The sequence below is a fragment of the Talpa occidentalis genome, unplaced genomic scaffold (genome assembly GCF_014898055.3).
Source record: "Talpa occidentalis isolate TD23 unplaced genomic scaffold, MPIMG_talOcc4v2.1 talOcc4.5, whole genome shotgun sequence".
Lineage (NCBI taxonomy): Eukaryota > Metazoa > Chordata > Mammalia > Eulipotyphla > Talpidae > Talpa > Talpa occidentalis.
The window spans coordinates 99,132,767-99,152,983 of NW_023604861.1; the positions used below are offsets into that span (position 1 = coordinate 99,132,767).

The 20,217-nt window shown below is 53.9% G+C and overlaps 1 protein-coding gene across 2 annotated transcripts in view; it reads right to left on the minus strand.

The window, feature by feature from the left end:
- The window catches only part of FAM178B (family with sequence similarity 178 member B), a 98,421-nt gene that overhangs the window by 986 nt on the left and 77,218 nt on the right, over window positions 1-20,217 (minus strand). For both annotated transcript variants that reach the window (XM_037527894.2, XM_037527893.1), the window contains exons 14-16: window positions 14,991-15,116; window positions 1,384-1,461; window positions 934-1,086 (exon numbers count right to left, since the gene is read on the minus strand). In XM_037527894.2, the coding sequence (XP_037383791.2) occupies window positions 934-1,086; window positions 1,384-1,461; window positions 14,991-15,116 (357 nt within the window). The remainder of the gene's footprint in view (window positions 1-933; window positions 1,087-1,383; window positions 1,462-14,990; window positions 15,117-20,217) is intronic.

Below are 20,217 nucleotides of genomic sequence, written 5' to 3' on the forward strand. Positions count from 1 at the left end.
ACAGCCTGTGGCCGATGTGTCAGCCTCAAGTCAGAGGTTATAGGGGGAAGGACAAGCAGAGAGAAGTGAGAAAAAAGGCAATTTGGTTGCGGAGAAGCCCTGGGAGAACTTCTCACCAGATCTAGCTCATCCCCATCCTGGCTGAGGGTGAGGGGAGGGAAGAGTCCCCAAGTCAGCCAGTGTTGCTTGTTGGAGGGTGGAGGCCAAGAGGGAGACTGCCAGAGCAGAGGCTGGGCTGCGCTTAAGTCTGCAGGCTGGGGAGTCAGGCTGGCTCTGTGCCCCAGTTCTGACATTTGCATGCTGCCTGCAAGCTGTTTAACTTGGGGCAAGCTATTTAACCTGTTGGTGACTCTGGTTAACTTGCTCATCTGTAAAATGGGATCCTCACAATACCCGCACCATGAAGATTATGTGACTTCACGAAGAAAAGGGTCTTTGTTCAATAAATATCAGCTATGAATATTATTACCTAGAAAGTCTGAAAAAATGAAGGGTGCGGAGACTGTGGCTACAAAAACCATAGGGATCAGGGCAGCAGCCTGGAAACCTTCCTGCTAGCAGAGGAGGAGGTCAGCCTCGGGCCTGCAGGACAAGTGGGCAGATGGTGGACAGCTGCTGCCTCTGGTGCCCCTTCCTGGCACTGATCACAATAAACTGGTTCTTTCCTCTCCAGGGCAGAAGTATATTTTTGTGTTTCCCCAGGAGTCACCTTCTCTGTATTCCCCTCTCCAAAACCCTACACTGGGCATTGGTCCTTGAGAAGAAAGATGAAAGTCTTCCGCGGCATCTCCTCCTGGCCCCCGCCCCACATTGCCACTGACCCATCTCCCAAGTAAGGTTCAGCAGCTGCAGCGGAGGCGGACACACTGCTGGCTCTGGTCAGCCTGCCTGACCACTTCCCTCCCCTCCTGGGTCTGGGGGCTGGGGCACCACCTGGGGCTGGCAGTGGGCCAGCAGCTCCTGCCAGCGGATGTAGGTCTGGGCGGCCAGGTCCTTGAGTTTGGTCCGGTGCATGGCCTGGGGGCTCTCCCGGATATGGGTGCTGATGTGGCGGTCCAACTGCATGCACAGCAGCTGCAGCTCCCCCTGCAGAGGGGGGTGTGGCACAGGCCAGGTGCAGCCAAAGTGGGGGAGGAGGGAGAATGAAGTCAGAGAAAGAGAGAGACTACTGGAGTGGCTGAAGTCGGGCGGGAAAGGGTGGGGAGAAAAGGGGAAGCTGCTGGGGGCACGGGTCAATATCCCTTGGGAACACCTTGTGGGACAAGGAGGAGGCCTGGCTCTCCTAGGCCAGCTTCTTTCTCAGTCTCCCACACTGCAGCTCCTGACAGTGGGTGGGGCATCCCCAGCCCTGCCCGGCCCAGTTCAGTCTCTTGGGAGACTCACCCACTGATTTGGAGTGATGTCCTGGCTGCTGACTACCACCCCGGCCAGTGTCAGGAGGCTGTGGCATAGGTAGCAGACCTGGAGAGAGAGCACAGGTTTCCCTGACTCCTTCCTATTCTTGGGCCAGGGGGCCTAAGGCAAGGACTCAGTTCATCCCTGGGCTTCCTGAGGAAGCATCTTCAAGGAGAACTCCAGGCCCCACTTACCCAAAGCTTTCCCTCTGAGTAATGAGCAGCTTCCCTTTCTTCAGAAAAGAAGAAATCTCAGCCATCTAGAAGCCCACACATCATCTGGCTCGAAGAGAGACAGCCTGCTGCGGAGGGGCCTGTCCAGTCTCACCTAGGGATGGCGCTTCAGGATCTGCTCTCTGACCTTATGCCTATGGGTCCTGTGATCGGGTACCACTGTCCTCTATGGGGGGACATAGCCATAGAACTCGGTTTACCCCTCGATGGGACACCCCCTGCACGCACAGGTGGGCAGCCCTGTCCAGAGAGACAGACAAACCGTGTGGCAGATGAGGTAGGTAGAGAGCAGGGAGGCAGATGGGAGAGAGTACTGACGGAGCGTCTGCCCAGCTCATCTGCCACCTGTGTCCACATTCTAGCCCATGGATGCCCCGAAGGGTGAGAAAAGGACCAAGGCCACTTCCATGTGATCAGAGAATGGTTTGATGCCAGAATCTCCTCCGTTGGTGTCCATTCATTTATGGGACACCCCCATTCACTTGCTGTTCAGAGGAAATGAGGTAGGAGGAGCACCCCAAAGACGGCTGAGGCTCCTGATATGAAGACAGCCCACTCTTGGCACTCTGAGCTCTGTCGGAAGGGGTGACCCTCCTCCCACTCAGAGGTGTCTGTTGCCTTGCCCCCTTCGGATGCTTCAGTCTAAGATAGGGAGACTGGCAGGAAACAGCCAGACCAACGAGCCCGTGGTGTGACAGATAACCAGCCCTGAGGCTGAGCTGGATGGGAGAGGCAGCTCCAAGGCAACAGGGCTCACACTGGGTGATAACAGGGCTGGAGCTCAGAAACAGCCCCCCAGGCGCCCACTTGCCCTATTCTTATCATTGTCCCTTTAGAGTACCAGGTGGTGTCCCAGAAACTGCCAGAACCCCTGCACAGACCCAGGAGCCTCTGGGGGTGGGGGGGGAAGCCAGAGTCATTTTTTAAAAAGATTTATTTATTTATGCATACAAGAACTGGTGTGTAGGCCAGAGGTGCGGGGGCAGGGGGAGGGACAGTGAGAGGATTCACCAGAGACAGAGTAGGGAACAGAACAGGCAGGTTGACTGAAATACACTGCTGAGGGGAGCAGCGGGCCAGACAGAAGAGGTCTGCTGCGCCATGTGGGTCACCTCCCTGGCCAGGAATCAAACTCGTGCTGCAGTAGCTGCAGATTGCTTCATAGTGCTGACGCTTAACCCCTTGCGCCACCAGGGAGGCCCCCCCTGGAGTCATTTTTGAGGGCACTAGACTCCACATTGTGGAGACGGATTTTGAACTAAAATACCAGACATGGTTCAAAGTCCCAAGGACAGACGCTCCCTACTCACCGTCCCCCTCAGCAGCACCTGCCTGCCCTGGATGACCCTGTGCTTCAGCACAACAGATGAGGCCCATAGGTAGCCTGGCCCCTCATGCTGGCCTGGGGAGCACATGGCAGCTACAGTGCAGACAGAGAGTTCCCCCTGTGCTGGGATCCCACTGGTTGTGCCTCCAGGCAGCACTGCCCAGAAGTGGGTAAGGTCCAGCTTTCCTGAGCCAGCTCCACCTTACTGGGTTCCCCTGCCGGGCTGTCATACTGTGGCTTCCCATGGGCTCCCCTTCCCCAGCCTGGCCTTGCCCTAGGGAGGTGTCCACAGCATTTGGAACTCCTTCCAAACTACAGCCCTGGCAGACAGTTCACTGACCCCCTCATAAAGCAGGCTCAGGCCTGTGTGCCAGATACTACACCTTGACTAAGACTCAGCCACAAACACTCTGACATTCGAGGGAGAAAGATGCTGCAGGAAGACAACCATTTGGTCAACAAACACTGAATCTCAGTCTCCCTTTGGACCAAAAGGAGAAAAGGTCCTTTTGGTTTTCTTGGTCATGGCATGCAATTCAGAAGGCTTTAAGGAAGAAGTCACTAAGTTAAACCAGGCCTTTAAGGAACACAGGATTTGAGGTGAACATGACCCTGTGGGGGTGGGGGTGGGGCAGAGATTACAACACCAGAAAGATCCCAGAGCCTGATGCAAGAGACAGAGGCAAGGCACATGGGGGTCTGACCTGTAGATTGCTGGCTGGGTCAGAGGTGGGTGAGGTGTGGGGTTGTTCAGACACTGGGCCGGTAGCAAAGGGTCTGAACACGGTAGGAGGCTGGGTTTTGGGGGGCCAGCCAGGGTCTCCTGGGAGAAGTAGGCAATAGAGTGGGTTGGGATGGAATATAACAGAGTGAAAATGTGACTGGAAGAAAGGATTATGGGACATCCTTTGTTTTTTGCTTTTTTTTTTTTTTTGCTATTTAAGATTTTTTTCTCCCTCCACTGCATATTTGCTTTATTCACGTAAGCAGAATACTTAAAATACTTAAAATTGTAAACAGGTCAGTGCCAATTATCATTGAGCCTAACTGGGTTGGGGCATAGGTATGGGACAAGGGGGAGGGACATGACATTGAAAAACAGCAGAAAACCCCATGTGACTAAGGGCCCTCTTTGAGAGGGTATTGAGTAAACTGACGTGGAAGATGACAGGAGATGCCAACACAAATATGCAAGGGCTGTGGAGCCCTGGTTTAGGCTACAGGATGGACAGAAAGGGCCGTCGCAGGGAGGTGGATGTCACGGCCTGGGAGGAGCAGGTGATGTGGGGAAGGGGAAGGGCACCTCTCAGAACTTTCACTTGTACTGTTGTTCCAGGCACAGGTGGAGATCTACTTCTCAGAGGCCCCAGAGTTCAGAGTCCTGAACTGTGAACTCAGAGAAAAGAGTCCTCTGAGTTCAGCCACCCTGGGAGGGTGCAGAGGCCAGTCCTGGTCCCCGGGGAGGGGGGTGGGAGGGAGGAAGAGCAGGCATTCTTCGCCCTCCACTCTGCCCACAGAATTTATCTTCCTAAGAGGGAGGCATGGTAAGGGTGGGCCTAGGATCTGAAGAATGCCCTGGAGGAAAATCTGTGCTGTGGGGATTCACTGGAAGGAAAAAAAAAAAAAAAAAAAAAAAACAACTACGGAAAATACGCAAGGGTTTCACAACTTCGTTCTTAAGCTGATTCCCATAATTGAATCTGGAGGGAAAACCCCCCGGAAAACAATTCTGAGTGTATGTGTGTGTGTGTGTGTGTGTGTGTGAGAGAGAGAGAGAGAGAGAGAGAGAGAGAGAGAGTGTGTGTGTTTGTTTTGAGTGTGTGTGTTTGTTTTTTGGGGGGAGAAAAACTGGGGAGTAGCCAGAATGAGACGGAAGTCCTGGAGAAAAGCCCTGTTAACCACATTTTACAGAATGATTTTCCTAAGCTTGGGGAGGGGAGTTACCCTGTCCATTACCTAGTAGGAGGGCTGGGTGCAGTTTTTCCAGGCTTTCGAAGGTGATCCACAGAGTCCGGCCCAAGTGTGGGTCGGGTATGTGTGTGGCAGAGGCCCTTTAAGGAAGACTTTGGTCTAATTTAAGGGAATGAGGTTCCACTGTAGTTAGAAACCACAACAAAGACAGCAGCTGTGCAGACCCCTCCATTGGGGCACTAGGACCTGTGTCTTGGCCAAAGCTGAGGTCCTCTGCAGTACTTTTGGGGGAAAAAAGCCACATCACTGGCATAGGAAGCTTCCAGACCACCTGCTCTCCCTTCCAAGTCCTCAGGTCTCAGTATTGAGAAGGTGAGAGAGCATCAGATCTTGCCCAAGGGACAGATACCTGAAACTGGGTGCCCGCATGGCTTCTGCTGAAATTGTCCCCCTCCCCTGCCCTGTTTTTTAAAGATCAGAGAAATAAACAACAGAAACTAGCAGCGAGGAGGAGGCTGAACCTGCGTCTCCTTCCTCTGAAAGTCCCGGTGAGTCCTAGGGCAAGTTAGAGATTACAGTATCACCAGCACCAGCAGTAGGGGACCAGCAGCACCCAGGAATGAGGGCAGGGGTGCTGAGAGCCAGCGGGCTGTTCCCGGTAGGACGCAGGTAAACAGCCAGGCTTCCTGCTCCAGTCGCGCCATGACCAGCCCCTGAACTTAGCAAGCCTGATCCTGTCCCTGCTGGCACCCCAGTCACACAGGGCTCTGTCTTCCCTTTCAAGACTCAGGAAAGGGAGGCCAAGCAGAGGCCAAGTAGCTGCTGCAGATGTTGAAGCCCCCTGCGTGCTCCTATTTCCTCCACAGCTGGAAGTGCAAAGCAGGGTGGTTCTTCCACAAGCCGGAGCTACCCCCCCACTCCCCGCAGGGCAAATATGGGGGAGGGGTCAGTGTGGCTTCAGGTTAAAAGACGCTTATTGAGTTGTGGGTCATACTTGCCCAGGCTGCAGGACCTGAAGACTGACATTCATCAGCCTCCCACTGGGGGTGAATGGAGGTTGGGAAGCCCCAGTCAACAACTTGGGGAGAGGCAGAGCGTGAGAGTGAGGTATGGGACGTGCCTGGACCCAATGCTGACAAGACGGAACTGTCCCCTGCTGCCTCTGCCAGCAAGGTCTGCAGCTTCCATTTTCTGGATCTTGCCTCCAGAGTCTGGCAGGCTAACATTTCTGAGAAATTCTATGCAGGACGCCTCTTCCCTGGCTCTAAAGCCTTAAAGTGTGCCCTGCCCTCCCCCAGGGGAAGGACTACGGGATGAGAGATAGGAGACAGCCTGCTGGCCTTATAACTCGCCCCGGGGTGAGGAAGGTCAGTGTCTCCTTGTTTCTGGTTCAGTTGGTTCTGGCCTGAGGAATTACCAGGCAAGGGCAGGATCCATTCGCAGCACTTTGTCATAAGACAAAAGGGAGAAAAGGGTGGACATTTCCCAAGAACTTCGTCCTTTAGAAAATTCCCCTCCAGCTGATGCCAAGGGAGTAGGCAGTGGCCTGGATTATTTATGCCAAAAAAGGGCAGAAAGGAGGAGAGAGAGGATCTCCCAGGAAGGAAGCCCCTTATTCTCGCCAGAACACTATGATTTCTCTCACTCAGGTCAGGACCAAGGATCCAGGCTTACCCCAGGCAAGTCTTCAAACCAAGCCCTTTCCCTGGAAGCTGCCAGGCAGGGTGGGGATGGCAGATCTTGACATTGGCAGGAGGATCCTGTGGGAGCAGGTCCAGCCAGGCTCTGGGGCAGCTGCTGTGGGGTTTGGCTAGGGGAGGAGGAGGGATGAGGTGGGGAGTGACAGCTAAGGTTGACCCAGGAACACCTGCTGGGAGGATCTAGACTGCCCAAGAGACATGGCTTTCTCAGCCGAGTTGCTGGGGCTAGGAGTGGGAGTGGGGGGCTCACAGTGTGAGGATCCTGGGCTCACACTCAGGAAGCTGACCCCGCGTGTCTGCTGGTGCTGGTCTCCCTGTCTGGGACTCAGGACCTCCTTTGGTTTCTCCTCTCCATGCTCTCAGGCTCTGGGAGTGGCTGCCCTGAGGGATGTGCATTCAGCTACAATCTAGTCTAGCCTGGGACCAGTTCTGCCATGGGTTCCATCACTGCCACGGGAGGGTCCTCTCAGGATTTGTTCCATCAGAGACACTTAGATGCATGCACCTGTGCTGAAGGTCAGCTCTAGAAGCAATCTCGTCTAGGAAGGACTAGAACTGCACTGGTCTACTTTGGCCATTTCAGATGCAATGTGAAAGCTGGGCCCTGACAAATTCTTTTTCTTATTTTAATTAAAATTAAACTGACAGTACCAATTCACAGAGAGGGGCTGATGGAGAGGACCCAGTAGTCCTCACCTTCAGCAGATGTGGAAGCTGAGCGAGAGAGAGAGAGAGAGAGAGAGAGAGAGTGTGTGTGAGGGGTGTTCCAGGCTGCATGACCATGTCCCATAGGGTTACATCTGACACGGATGTCCGTACTCTCTTCCCTTCAGCTGAACAAGTGCTCGTGTGCATGTGTGAGTAGGGAGGCCCCTAGAGGGGATTTAACACAGAGGACAAGGCCCCACTGCACTCCATAGCAAGGGCCCGAGGGCCTGCTGGAGGCAAGACAGGGAGAGGTTGCGGCTGTTTCCCGAGGAGGGAGTGGGGCCCCATGCCTGGGCCCAAGGACATGGTCTAGGCCCTCCATCACAGGTTAAGCAAATAATAATAAACAACAATAATTAGTAATGAGATCAGGCTACTTGCTGGCTTCGGGCCAAGACAGCCTGGTGAGAGAGCCAAAGCTCATCTGACGTGTGTCACTAGAACATAAGATGAGAGCGGGTGCATTTTTGAAGACCCATGCTGGAGCGCACACCCCGCCACCGTCTCTAGGATGCCATTTCTTCCCTGCCCCCATGAACAAACTGCTTCCTCTACTCCCCTTGCCTGGCCACTTCTATAGAAGGTTGTTCTCACTGCCTGATCTTGGGTAAGCACCAGGGCAGCAGAGGGCGGCTTCGGAAGGGCTGTGCTAAAAGGAGAGCTGACTTTGGGAGTGACTCTGACCAGGAAGGTCACTGGTCACACATCCGAGTGAGAAGGAAATGATGAGGACGCACGACCAATCACTAAGAAATGAGGCAGTGACACAACACCCCTTCCTAGTCCGGGGTCCCTGAAGGCCTGGGGCAGAGAGGCCAGAGAACAGATGTTACAGGCCAGCCTGCCAGACTCACCCCGGGGGGTTGCCAGGCCGGACACTCAATTCTGTAAATGAAAGGGCCTATTTGGGGTTGGGGTGGGTGGAGCCCTGAACATGGAGCCTAGAAGGGACAGTTGAGGGTGATGGGGAGGCAGGCTGGCAGCATCTGGACAGGAAGAGGACTTCCTTCCGGCTCAGCTGCTGGGAATGGCAACTGCCTAGGGAGTTGCTGTCATGGTCCGCCCCAGCTGGGTGGAAAGGCGGGAGAGCCTCTGTCCAGGCTGCTGGAGGACCTCCCAGGCCCAGGGTGTGTCGACTTCCTTGCAGTCCTTAGAAGACAAGCCCTGTACCTGTACTCCCATCTGCCTGGAGAAAGTGAGTTCAGAGACAGAAGACCCTGAACCCATTTAAAAGACACAGTGGAATTCTCTTTCAAGCTCTATCCCTAACTTAGGCTGAACCCTGAGCAGCCATGGCCCCTGGTCCTCAGTACTGAGGACAGGGAGGGAACTAGGAGCCACGGCCCAGCAGGCCCTGGGTGGGAAGGAGAGAGAATTGGGACAAAAGCAGGAAGACTGAGGGCTTTTTGTTCCTGTGGATCTGCTGCAAGAGGGTTATCTCAGAGCATCTGACCCATTCCTATGGCTGCTGGTGGCAGGAACCGAGGGGCTGCAGGCAAACCCTGGCTAGAGCGCTCCCACCCAGCCTACCCTTCCTCTCTGGCTTCCTGCTGGCCACGGGGGGCTGGGAAGACAACAGGCAGGCTGCCTCTTCCTGCTCCTTCAACTGAGTCTTGAGACCTTGATCCCAGGGGTGTCTGGAGCGGAAACCCAGCTCTGGTGGTAGCCTAGAGGGGACAAGATTCTCTGTGCATATGTGTGGGAATTCACATCTGGGTGTGTGTGGGGGGGCTGGGTATGTGGGTGCTAGTTCTTGAGGGAGGGACTGAAACCAGTCAGGTACTGGCATGGGTATCCTTCGGCGCCAGAGAGGCTTCCCAGAGTGGCGGCTTCCTCAAGTCAGTTCCTCAAAAGTACTGGCCTTGTCGCTTCACTTCCTTATCTTTCTCACTCACTGAATAGTCTCTTGGTATGTTGGTACAGACAAGGCTGGGAAGTACTGTCCTCCTTACACTCCCCGTGAGTTATCAGAGCTTAGGGCTGTTGCGTGTGGTAGAGACCAGGGGGATGCCACAGACATCTAAGTTTCCTGGGCATCCAGGATCCTGCTCCTCAGTCAAAGTGTCCCAGTGCCCTACCCCCGACACCCGACCCCTACCCCCAGGCCAAGTGGCTTCAGCCTTGGCTCCTCTTGGAAGGACACCTGACCTGGGCAGGTGAGTTGGGCTTGATGGGGGGGCTGGGGGGTGTGGAGGAGGGTGGGAAATCCCTCACTCGGGCTGCACCTCCTCAGGATGGGCATTTCCATGGGAGCCTTGGGGGGTGTGGCTGAGATAGATGCTAGACCTGGCCTCAAAGGTGACCCTGTTTAAGTGTGTGAAGCATTGTGTGGACAAACCACGAGCTGAGTGAACACACTGTAATGACCACAGAGGCAGTGTCGGGAAGGAGGAACAGCAGGAGCAAAGACACAGGCTGCAGGTGGAAGGTTCCTCTCCGTCTCCTCATTCTCTGCCTTCTCTCCTTTCTGCCCCTTACCCTGAGCTTCAGGAGAACCATGCCCCATAGGGCTGGTGACACCCACCAGGCTGAGATTCCATAGTCTGCAATCTAGTGATGTGGTTTGATTCACAGAGGCAAAGCCACCTGGTGAAGCAGGGCCAACTGACGGGGGACTTGGAGGGCAGGCTTTGAATAGGATGTGACAGGCACTAAGGATTGCTTTTTCTTAAGTAAGGACAGGAGGAAGACAATCCCAGAGTTGTCCAGGGGGACTTGAAGGATGAAGAGACCAACGTGGGATGCAGGTCAGAAGCAGATGCACCACTGGCATGGGGGGAGGGGCAGGAGCTTCCCCTAGGGAGGGACCCCTCCTCAGGAGGGCCAGGTCTGTGGTGGGGCAGGGCAGAGAGCAGGTCCAGGCTGCTGAGGCCTTAAGCTGGCGGGAGTTGAACCAAAGCTGCCTGAAGAATCCAAGCCTGCCCTCCCAGCAGCTTAACTCTGTCACCTCAAGTCCTGCTTCTACCCTTCCCAAGAAGTCAGAATTCTTGGGAACCCAACAAAGCCGATCTGGGCCTGGGCACTGGGCGGCCTTGGGGACCTTGGAACTACCATTCTGAATAGGCTCAGAGGCCACTTAAGTGGCCTTGATGTGTGTTCCGTGCACACATCAGTTTCCCAGCTTCCTCCTTGAGGTTTATTTCAAAAGTTGTTCCTCATTTTGGAAACAGTAAGGAGGAACCAGCGCACAGACTAGCCAAGGAAGGAACTCAGGAGTCCTGAATATCTATTTTCCGTTCCTCAAAGCCAATCTGTTTCCTCCAAGCCCTTCCAATTTAGCCTGATCAGTGTTGCCGGCTCTGTGGGGTGTCGTCCCCCGAAGTGCACATTGAGGGGCAGGAAGGGAAGGGTGGACTGGTGCAGGTGAGAAGGCACACGGTGTGGGGAAGAGAGCTCCGGCTCCACCTGCCCTCTGGGTGACATAGGGGAGAGCAGCGTCCTCTTGTTGGTGTTGGGTGCCAGCAGGAGAACACAAAGGCAAGCCAGAGGACAGCGGCACCCTCCCTGTCCTCTCCCGGCACAGCCTTCCAAACCACACCCCAGCCAGTCAAGGCAGTTCTTGGCAGGGTCACCCCACACACCGACAGGCGAGCTGCAGTTGCAGAGGCAGGAGCAAAAGCAGTAAAACTTGTTTGTCAATCCTATTACCCACGGGCACACCACAAAGATATACAGGGATGCACCCCCTACACACAAACACACCACACACACACACACACACACACACAAAGTCTTTCAAAAAAGATGTGCAGAGACCCCAGGAGTGAAATCAAGAGCCAGGCAGCAGGACAGAGCTGCCCCCGCCAACTGAGCATTACTAGAGCTCAGAGCACACGCATGTCATGTAACCTTGACTCTTTACAAATGTTTCTCTGATAAACAAGGCACAGAGACCGTGTGGACTGTGTAGATGGAAAAGCAGCTGGAGTCACCTGCAGCTGGCATGGTTCTGTGGCCTCCTGCAGCTAGATGGCCCAGAACCATCTTGCATGCAGAACCCTCAGGAGTCCCTGGCTGTCTGTCTCTGAAGGAACAGTCGTCATGCTGCAAGGAGGTTGTGCCCAGGAAGCAGATGACGAGACTGGACCCTGGCATCTCCACTCAGCCCTGATCTGGGATTTCCCTTTCTGGACCTTAGCTTCCTACCTACACAACGAGAAAATACTTCCTCAAAGTTCCCAAATTTAACCCAACTGGGGTTAAAAGAGCCTGGTTCTATAGATCTTCTAAATTCCTAGGGTAAAAAAACAGAACTAAGAATTTCTGCCCTATCACATACACATAGCAAAATCCTTGAGAGAAGCAAGGAAGGACAGAAGAGCCTGGTGAATAGGAACACGATGTCAGATTTAACAAACCAAAGAATCAGAAATCTTAGTAAAAGTGAATGGGCCAAAATTGAGACTGGACAGAGGCAATTAGACAAAATCTGGCCAAATACAGTTTATACCACTCAGCTAAAAGGAAATAAAAAGCCTCAGGAAACCCCTGTTTCTGGGTTGAAAGGCTGAGCTGGTCACTTTGAGGAGACAGTAGCAAGTTGAGTGCAGTTATGCAATGTTTGTCTGGACGGTGGCCAAAAAAGCAGTCTTGCTCAGATGCCTGGGAAGGCCCTGGTCTGTTGTAGAAATAGGTAACCGAGGGTCAAAGGGCAACAGCTGGAGACCAACTTTGGAGCATACTCCTGCATGAGGATGTCCTCTCCCACCTCTCAGCCAACAGGGCCTCTCTAGGGCCTGTCCCAGAGTCCCAAGCATCACTCTGACCTCTCCTCTGCAGACCCCACTCAAACCAGGCAAGCACAGGGCCACCAATAACTATCAAAGGCCTGAGCAGCCTTTGTCTTTATTCAAAAGTGCTTTATGAGGCTAAAAGTATTCTAATCATCACATTAAGAAGTAGAATTCTTATATTCCATACAGGGTCTGCCAGGATTTGCTGGGATACTTTGTGACTGTCTCAGCTAGAACCAGGGCCTCCTCTCCAGCCTCCGGTCTGTACAACCTCCCCCAGCCCACAGTGTAGTGCTGTAGTAGGAACACGCTGCTTCCTTTGTTGTACTTGGTGATTAGCTTTCCCAGGCTGGACTATCACTAGCTTATAATTACAAACAATATGCTGTGATTGGTTCTTTCATAAGCAGGTAGTAATTCTGAAGTCAAGAACCTCCAACAGCAGAAGCCCAGGCTATAAACCCTTGTGGTGTCAATGAAACAAGGACATTATGAGACAAGGGGGCAAACATGCAGAGGCTGGCCAGAGGGTGTGCAGAGGGAAGGTGGTTTCCAGAAAGGGGGGTGGGGTGGGGGCAGAAGAGTGGAGGGCTAGAATGGGGTGGAAGAAGAGAGTTTAGAGGGGAGTTCATTCATTCATCGAGTGCCAACATGCTGTGTGATGGTGAGACAGGGGCCTACCAGAGAAGACAAATAAAAGGGATACTGCAAAGCCATGGGATCAATGAGGAGAGTGGTCCCTGGTCATCAGAAAGCAGCCTCTCAGCCTGCAGGGGAAGGCAGGCCAGGGAGGGGGAAGGTGGCTGGGAGCTTCCTGGGCCAAGGCCTGAGGCTAAGAGGAGGTGGGGAGACTGGAGTGGGGGTGGCGGGCAGAGCCTGGCAGAGTTTATCTGCAGGGCTGGAGGAGTGCTCACAGGAAATCTCCCAGACAAGCGTGAGCAGAGTCAGGGAGATGGAGCCCAGCATGGGAGCCCCCAGGGTTGGGAAAGGGCTATTCCCATTTCCTCCAGGCTGAATGGCCTGGAGTCAACCTCACTCTGGCCTTAGTTTCCTCACTGCACCTCCAGGAGAAGGAAGGCCGACTTTGAGCTCTGGGGATGAAAGGCTCGGTTGGACCCAGACCACCGCTCCCTGTAAAACAGGGCGGATGACGCCGGAGCTCTTTTTGGCTGCTGAGTGAGTGGCCCGCTCATCTTTGAAGATGAAACGTGCTCAGGCCTAATGAGGAGTCAGTCGGCTGAGGTGGGAGTGGGGCTGGGCTTCAGGAGCCTACTCACCTGCCCCACCTGACCCCTCCCAGTCAGAACGGCAGCTGCCTGGGGGCACAGAGCACCTCACTCTTCTGTGCAGACCACCATGCTACCTCCTCCCCTTCTTGCAGTGCCCTTTCCTTCTCAACTCTGTGCTACCTCCATCCCTGGGCAGGAGCAATCTCTGGACCAGCATAGCCTACATTTTAAAAGGGGCACTTTTTCTCATCTGCTTATGAGAGCAGGCGTGAAACCTGCAAGCTCCCTCCAAGTTTCCAGGTCAAATGGGTCATTTCCAATATGGCAGCTGACCAGGGGGACGCTTCAGAGCACCCTTGATATGGTGAGAATAGTCCTCTGTCCGCTTTCTTCCCCCTCTTCTCAGATTGTGAGCTGACCTCTGCTACCAGATAGGCTCTGAAACCAAGGGGCCAAAGGAAGGCCTCTGGCCTGGCGGTAGGCGGTCACAGGAGCGGCCCGAAGCAACTGGAGGTCACCTCTTCACTAGGCCGGGTTAGACCCAAGCCTTTTCCTTTCTCTCTCACCGCTCTCCTTCTTCCTCCCACAGCTCAGGCCTGAGGTCTGCCCACTTGTACCTTGCTCAGAAAGACCAACAGCCTCCGTCTGGAGGCCCCAGAACACAGGGACTCAGCCCCCAGAGCCAGTTTCAGTTTTCTGGGGAATAGTTGGCAAAGGAGAATGGGGGCACATAGACAGCGCACGCTCTCCGGGGAGCAGCAGCCTCGTAAATGCACTAATATTAGGCATAACCGAAAGATAACCTTCCCTGCGAGTTCCAGAAAAGGAGAATACGCTTGGGGATTATCATATCTTCTTAATGGTTCACTTATGTTCATTAAGTAATTAATTTCACTTATCTGATTTGCAGAATAATGCCCAAAGGTTGGACTCCTGGATCATCAACATCCAACCTCTGAGTGAGCTTCTGGAATTATCACCTTCCTAAATTAGGAAGATGCCTATCTGTGTTCTTCCTTGCTGAGCCCCCAGGATAGGGGAGCTCCCTGAGATCCACCTCCTGCCTTTCAGGGAGTCGGGTTGGAGACTCCCACTCTGAAGCCCCCGTGGGGCTAACCTTGCTTGACTTCACCTCAGGAGCCACCAACCTCAGCTTTCTAAACCCCATAACCTTCAGGCTCTAGGGTACTTTGTTGCCCTGACTCCCGCTGAAGCATAGCTTTCAGGGAAGCTGGACAATGTCTGGAAAGTCAGTTAGGAAAAACTGGGGACAGGCCAAGGACTCAGTCTCAGTGACAACCACAGCAAATCAAGAGGGGAGGTCGGAGCCAGCTTTGCCCGTGGAACACAGGATGCCTCTCACATGTGGGCATTGCATGTGCTTCTCTAGCTCCCTTTCCACCTCTGCAGCCCTCACCAACATTTCAGCTCCTGCTTCCTCTCCATAAACTGTGCTGCAAGGACTAACAGAGGGCCATGGCTAACAGTCAGGTCAGGCTACGCGGGAAGCAGCAAAACCCACCAGCAGGGCTGGAGGATCTTGGGCTTGCAGGCTGTGCCCACAGTGCCCTGCTGTGTCCCTAGGAGGGGCCCAGGCAAGGGTACTAATTACAGGCTGTGCAGAGATGGGGAGCACCACCCCTCACCCAGGGTTCGAGAAGGACTGGCGGCTTCAAGGCCCCAGAGATGCACAGGATGGCCAGTGCTGCGGTCGTTGCGGCCCTGGCGGAGGCAGGCAGGTGCTGGGTGCTCACCTTGTGGTCTAGCTCAGCGCTGGCCTTTGGCTGTTGCTCTTGGCAGGATGGCCAGGTCTCAAAGCCCAGGCACTGCCTGAGGGAGGATGGCCTCATGAGGCTGAGGAGCTGGCTGAGTGAGAACAGCTGGGGAGAGAAGGGAGGTTGTCACTCACTCAGCAAGTGCTAAGGCCCTGTGGGGACTCTTGCCTGGACACCCGGGCTGGTATATTGGTTGAGTATGTGCTCTGGACCAAGGCCGCCAGTTTCTAAGGCCTGGGGCCACCTCTCCTTAGGATGCGAGTGTCCTGTCCATAATGTGGGACAACCGCATACCTCTTCCCAGGGCAGGAGGGACACACTCACACGCAGGGCCTGGCATGGAGTGCATCCTCCTTTAAGGATGCTCACTAGGAAGATCTCCCTAGACTGAGCTTAATGCACTTCCCTGGAGAAAGCGGACACTCAGGTTTAGAAGAACCAAGACCAGCAGAGAGGGTCTCCTCTGCCCCTGGGCAAGGCCCTCTCGGCCCTGAGCTGCTGGTCACATCTGCTGGCCCACTCTCCCCAGGCCCCCTGCTTCTCTCTCTTTTTTTTTTTAAGATTTATTTATTTATGCATACAAGAGCTGGGGTACAGACCATAGATGCGGGGGGTGAGAGGATTCACCAAAGACAGAGTGGGGAGCAGAACAGGCAGATTGACTGAAATACACTGCTGAGGGGAGCAGCGGGCGAGTCAGGAGAGGTCTGCTGCGCCATGTGGGTTGCTCCCTGGCCGGCCTGGGATCGAACTTGTGCTGCAGAGGCTGCAGATTGCTTCATAGTGTGGTGCTTAACCCCTTGCACCACCAGGGAGGCCCTCCCTGCTTCTCTTTTAACGTGTTGCCTTGGAGGTTTTAAAGACTCATGAGAGAAGAGAGGCTGGGATGTGCCCCGCCCCGCCCCCGTCACTGTGAACCCCGACCTCAGTCGTCATCATTCTGCCTGCCCTGTTTTTTGTCATCTCCCCCCTCCCCAATGCCATTTCCCTTCCAGAGGATTTTTAAAGTAAACAACACATCGTATCTTTTGACCCATAAAGAGCATCTAACGTAAAAGGAAGCATAATCATAGTATCATGCTCTTGCTCAACAAATTACAGGAATTCCTTATATAATCCAGTACCTGTGCTTTCTCTGATTGTCTCAAAAATGTCTTTATACGGTTTTGTTGGACTGGAGACTCCCCTCAAGGTGCACACCTGGCAGTTAGTTGATACGCCACTTAATTTGCTAGCCTGCCTACCTTCTTTGGGCTGTACTTAGACGGCCTACCTTCTTTGGGCTCTGAGTGTGTGACCCCGACCCACTGCCCCCCAGGGAAGGTGTGTGGCCAGTATAAGTCCAGGTGACTGCAGCATGGCGCTCCTTCCAGTCCTTGCCTTGCACCTGGTTTGGGCAGTCACTGCGGAGCCCCAGCAAGGACTGTCCAGCAGCCCTGGAGCCAGCTTGTGGCTGAGGCAGCAGGCAGGTGGGTGCTGAGCTGCTCGCCCCTCAGAAGCTACATGCAACCCTAGGGAGGGGACAGTGTGGAACGAAGGAGCAGAGCCGGGGAGTTCACAGAGGCACAGTCTTTTTAGATGTAGCAGGTGCAGGGTGACCGAAGGGCTAGGGCGCAAAGGCCCAGCCCTGCTCAGCACACCTGGCCTCCTCCCCCTGATTCACCCTTAAACACCTGCTCAGCACCTCAGTCGCCAGAGGGCTTAGACAGCCCACAGAGCAGCTGGGCTGCGGGAGAGAGTCAGGCCTGGGGCTTTGGCTCCTGGGAGGGGGCCAGGGCATCTTGGCCTGGTGTCTGATCCTTTTAGAAGGGGACAAGAGCATGCAGACACACACACACACACACACACACACACACACACACACACACACACAAGTTTTGGGTGAAGAGAGGCATACTCTGGAGCTTCACCAAAATCGTAGCTGTGGCACTTTGCTCAGGCCTTGCAAGTCTGGGGAGAGTTTCCAAAACAGCCCTGCCTGTCGGAGCTCACAGCTGTGAAAGCACCAGCGCCAGGCTCTGCAGCCCACGCCCCCAGAAGCGGCCCTCAGGCAGGCCTCGCCCCAGCAGGGACCCTCCCTGCTAGGGAGCCCTGGGCGGGACTGGGCAGAGGAGCACCACAGCAGCTCACTAGCTCCCATGTTTTCCCTCTCACTTCTGAAAACAGCTTCACTCAGCTCAGTGCACAGTGCAGCCAGCTGCTGCTCTGCAATCTGCCTTGTGCCTGCTGATGGCTTATTTTGTTTCCAACTCTGCAGCCCCAGCCAGCCCCACTCTGGCAGACAGCCCCCCTCCCAGATTGGAGTTAATTTGGGCCACGTGGACTCCCCAAGGGACAGGGCCTGACCAGGACATCTCTCCACCTAACCCTCCTGCTGGGAGTGGTCTCTGCAAACACTTAGCCCATTAGGACAGACACCTCCAGACAAGAAGCAAATAATCACCCAAGAAGACAGGCCCCTACTGGCCTTGTCAGTCTGCCCAGCAAGAAGAGGCAGACACTGATTCCAGCGAGGCAAATGTCCTGCCAGCTGGTCACTCCAATGCTCAGACCCTGGCAGCAGCTCCTGCTTGCCCAGGGAGAAGGCCACGATCTTAAGTGTCCCTAAGGCCTCACGTGGCTGCCACTGCTCCCTGGAGGCTGTGCCCTGATGAGGCCTTCTGACCATACACTACACAGTTGCCTGCTTTTCCTCGTGCCTCCCTGTCTGCTCTGCAGCCCTGCCTCCCACACCACCCACACACGCCCGTCCTCTTTTCCCGTGTTTCAAATCATTCATCACCTTCTAACATGCTACGAAATTTACTTATGGATCATGTTTATTACCATTATCTGCTCCTTTCTTGTCACTAGAATATAAGCTCCACCAGGACAGTTATGTTCTCTGCCAGGCCCTAGAGCTCAGCACAGCACTTGGTACGTGACTCGTCTAATAAGCATTTGTCAAGTGAATGAACGAACAAACAGCAGCTAGTCTCTCCCTAGTAGATGCAACCCTATTCCCCCTTGATTTTGGCCATTTGAAGCTCATGTTGTCCAAATTCCAAAGCAGAAGACATGACTTGACAAAAGAGGTTTGCAGGAGGTGTTGCAAGAGGTGGCCTGGGATAAGAAACAAACTCACAATTTCTGTCCACACCTGTTCCACCTGTGTCTTGCCTTAGCCCAATAAAGAGCTTCTGCATCCCACCAGTCACACAAATCTTGGGGGTCTCCTTGTTTCCCTTCTCCCGCATCCCATTGGCTGGGGTACACCTCAAATCTGACCACTTCTCATCACTTACACATTCATCTTTCCAAGTCAAACCACCACTACCTCTTACCAGGATGACTGCAATTTCCTCCTTCCCCCCCCACCCTCAATAGTCTATTTTCAACACAGCAGCCAGAATAAATTTTCTATTAGACATTTTAAACGTGGGACCTCCCTAGTGGCACAAGGGATTGAGTCTTAGCACTGAGAAGCTATTGGCAGCCACTGCAGCACGAGCTCGATCCCCGGCCAGGAGCTATTCACATGGCTCAGCAGACCTTTCCTGACTCCCCAGCTGCTCCCCTCAGCAGTGTATTTCAGTAGATCTGCCTGCTCTGCTCCCCACTCTGTCTCTGGTGAATCCTCTCACCCCCTGCACCTCTGACCTATACCCCAATTCTTGTATGCATAAATAAATAATATAAAATTTTAAAAAGACATTTTAAACATATAAAACATTTTTTAAGTCAAATTATTTCTTCTCTTATCAAAACCTTCCAGAGACTCTCCACTTTGGTATTAAAGTCAAAGTACCCACCGCAGCCTGGATTCTATGGTGGGCTGAGCCCCTGAATCAGTGGATAAGGTTTATGGAGCACCATGGATGTGTTAGGGGGAACAGGATGTCCTAAAGCTAATTCCATACAGGCTTTGTGGACCCCACCCCCACCCCAGGCCAAAGCCAAAGACACTGGGAACTCCAAATCCCATCACCACCAAAGGAAAGGTGGCTGGGACCTGAGGGTGGGGTTAAGCAGCCAGGTTGGTATAAAGCCAGACACATGGGCTTTGGGGGGGGGGATGCCCCATTTTGGCTCTCCGCCAGCTCGCAGGTCCAGCCAGCTCTGAGAGTGACTTTGGGTTTCCAGGTCGTCGGATCGGGTAGGACGCATCAAAGACTTTATTTCCCTATTTTCTCCCTGAGTTGTACATTTTCCTTATTTCCCTTTCCCTTGTAAATAAACCTTTTATTAACCTTTTGTGTGTGCCTGTAGTGGAGTATTAATAAGTCCCTTTTAAGCGCGCGGGTGAGGACCCACAGCCAGGCAACCCGTTCAATATCGGGGCTGCCCTGTAACAGCTGGATGAAGAGAAAGGAAGGGGAGGCCTGCTGCTCCTTTCTGTCACCCAGGACTAAAGCTCATCCAGTACAGCACCTTCAGCTGACTTCAACTCCTACTACCCCACCCTCACTCCTCTGCTCCAGCCATACTGGCCTCTGTTTCTTCTCCAAACCTTAGAGACTTTTGCCTGTTCCAAGGCCTTTGTACTAGATGCGCCCACTGCCTGGAATGCTCTTCCCCAGGAAAGCAGCTTGATTCCTTCAGGACTGTGCCCAAATGCCCCCTTTTTCTTATATTCCTTCTCTGCTCTATCTGGCTTTATTTGTCTCCACAGCACTTTACTACCATCCGGCATGCCAAATACTTACTTCCTTCTAGGTGCCTGCATCTTTCTTCCCCTGCCCTGAGTTTTATGAGGGAGGGACCAAGTTTTGATGAGGGCTGTATGGTGCCTAAGGCACACTTGTGCCTGGGGCCAAAACCCTGCTGTTTCTGGAATATTCCCAGAATTCTCAGGATCAACAGGACACAATTTGACCCTAAGACTCTCCTGAAAATGCAAACAACCTTGTGTTTGTTGCATCTTGACCTTGTACAGGCATCCAGTTCCTCAAATGCTGTTCTAGTGCCTGTTCCTGCTTCTGGGGGCTCAGACTGCAGTTGGAGATACACAGCCATGAGGCAGAGCAGGGACTTCCCCTGCCCAGCAGTGCCCTGCCTATCCTCTGCCCAGGCACCTCTCCTCCTACACAGGTCAACTCTCAACCCTTGCACTGACCTCCACGGTGAATCAGTTGACAAGGTTTATCAAGCACTCATGCATGGATGAAGAGTAGGGAAGGCCCGGGTCCTCTCTGTCATCCAGCAGAGGACATCCAACAAGAAGTGG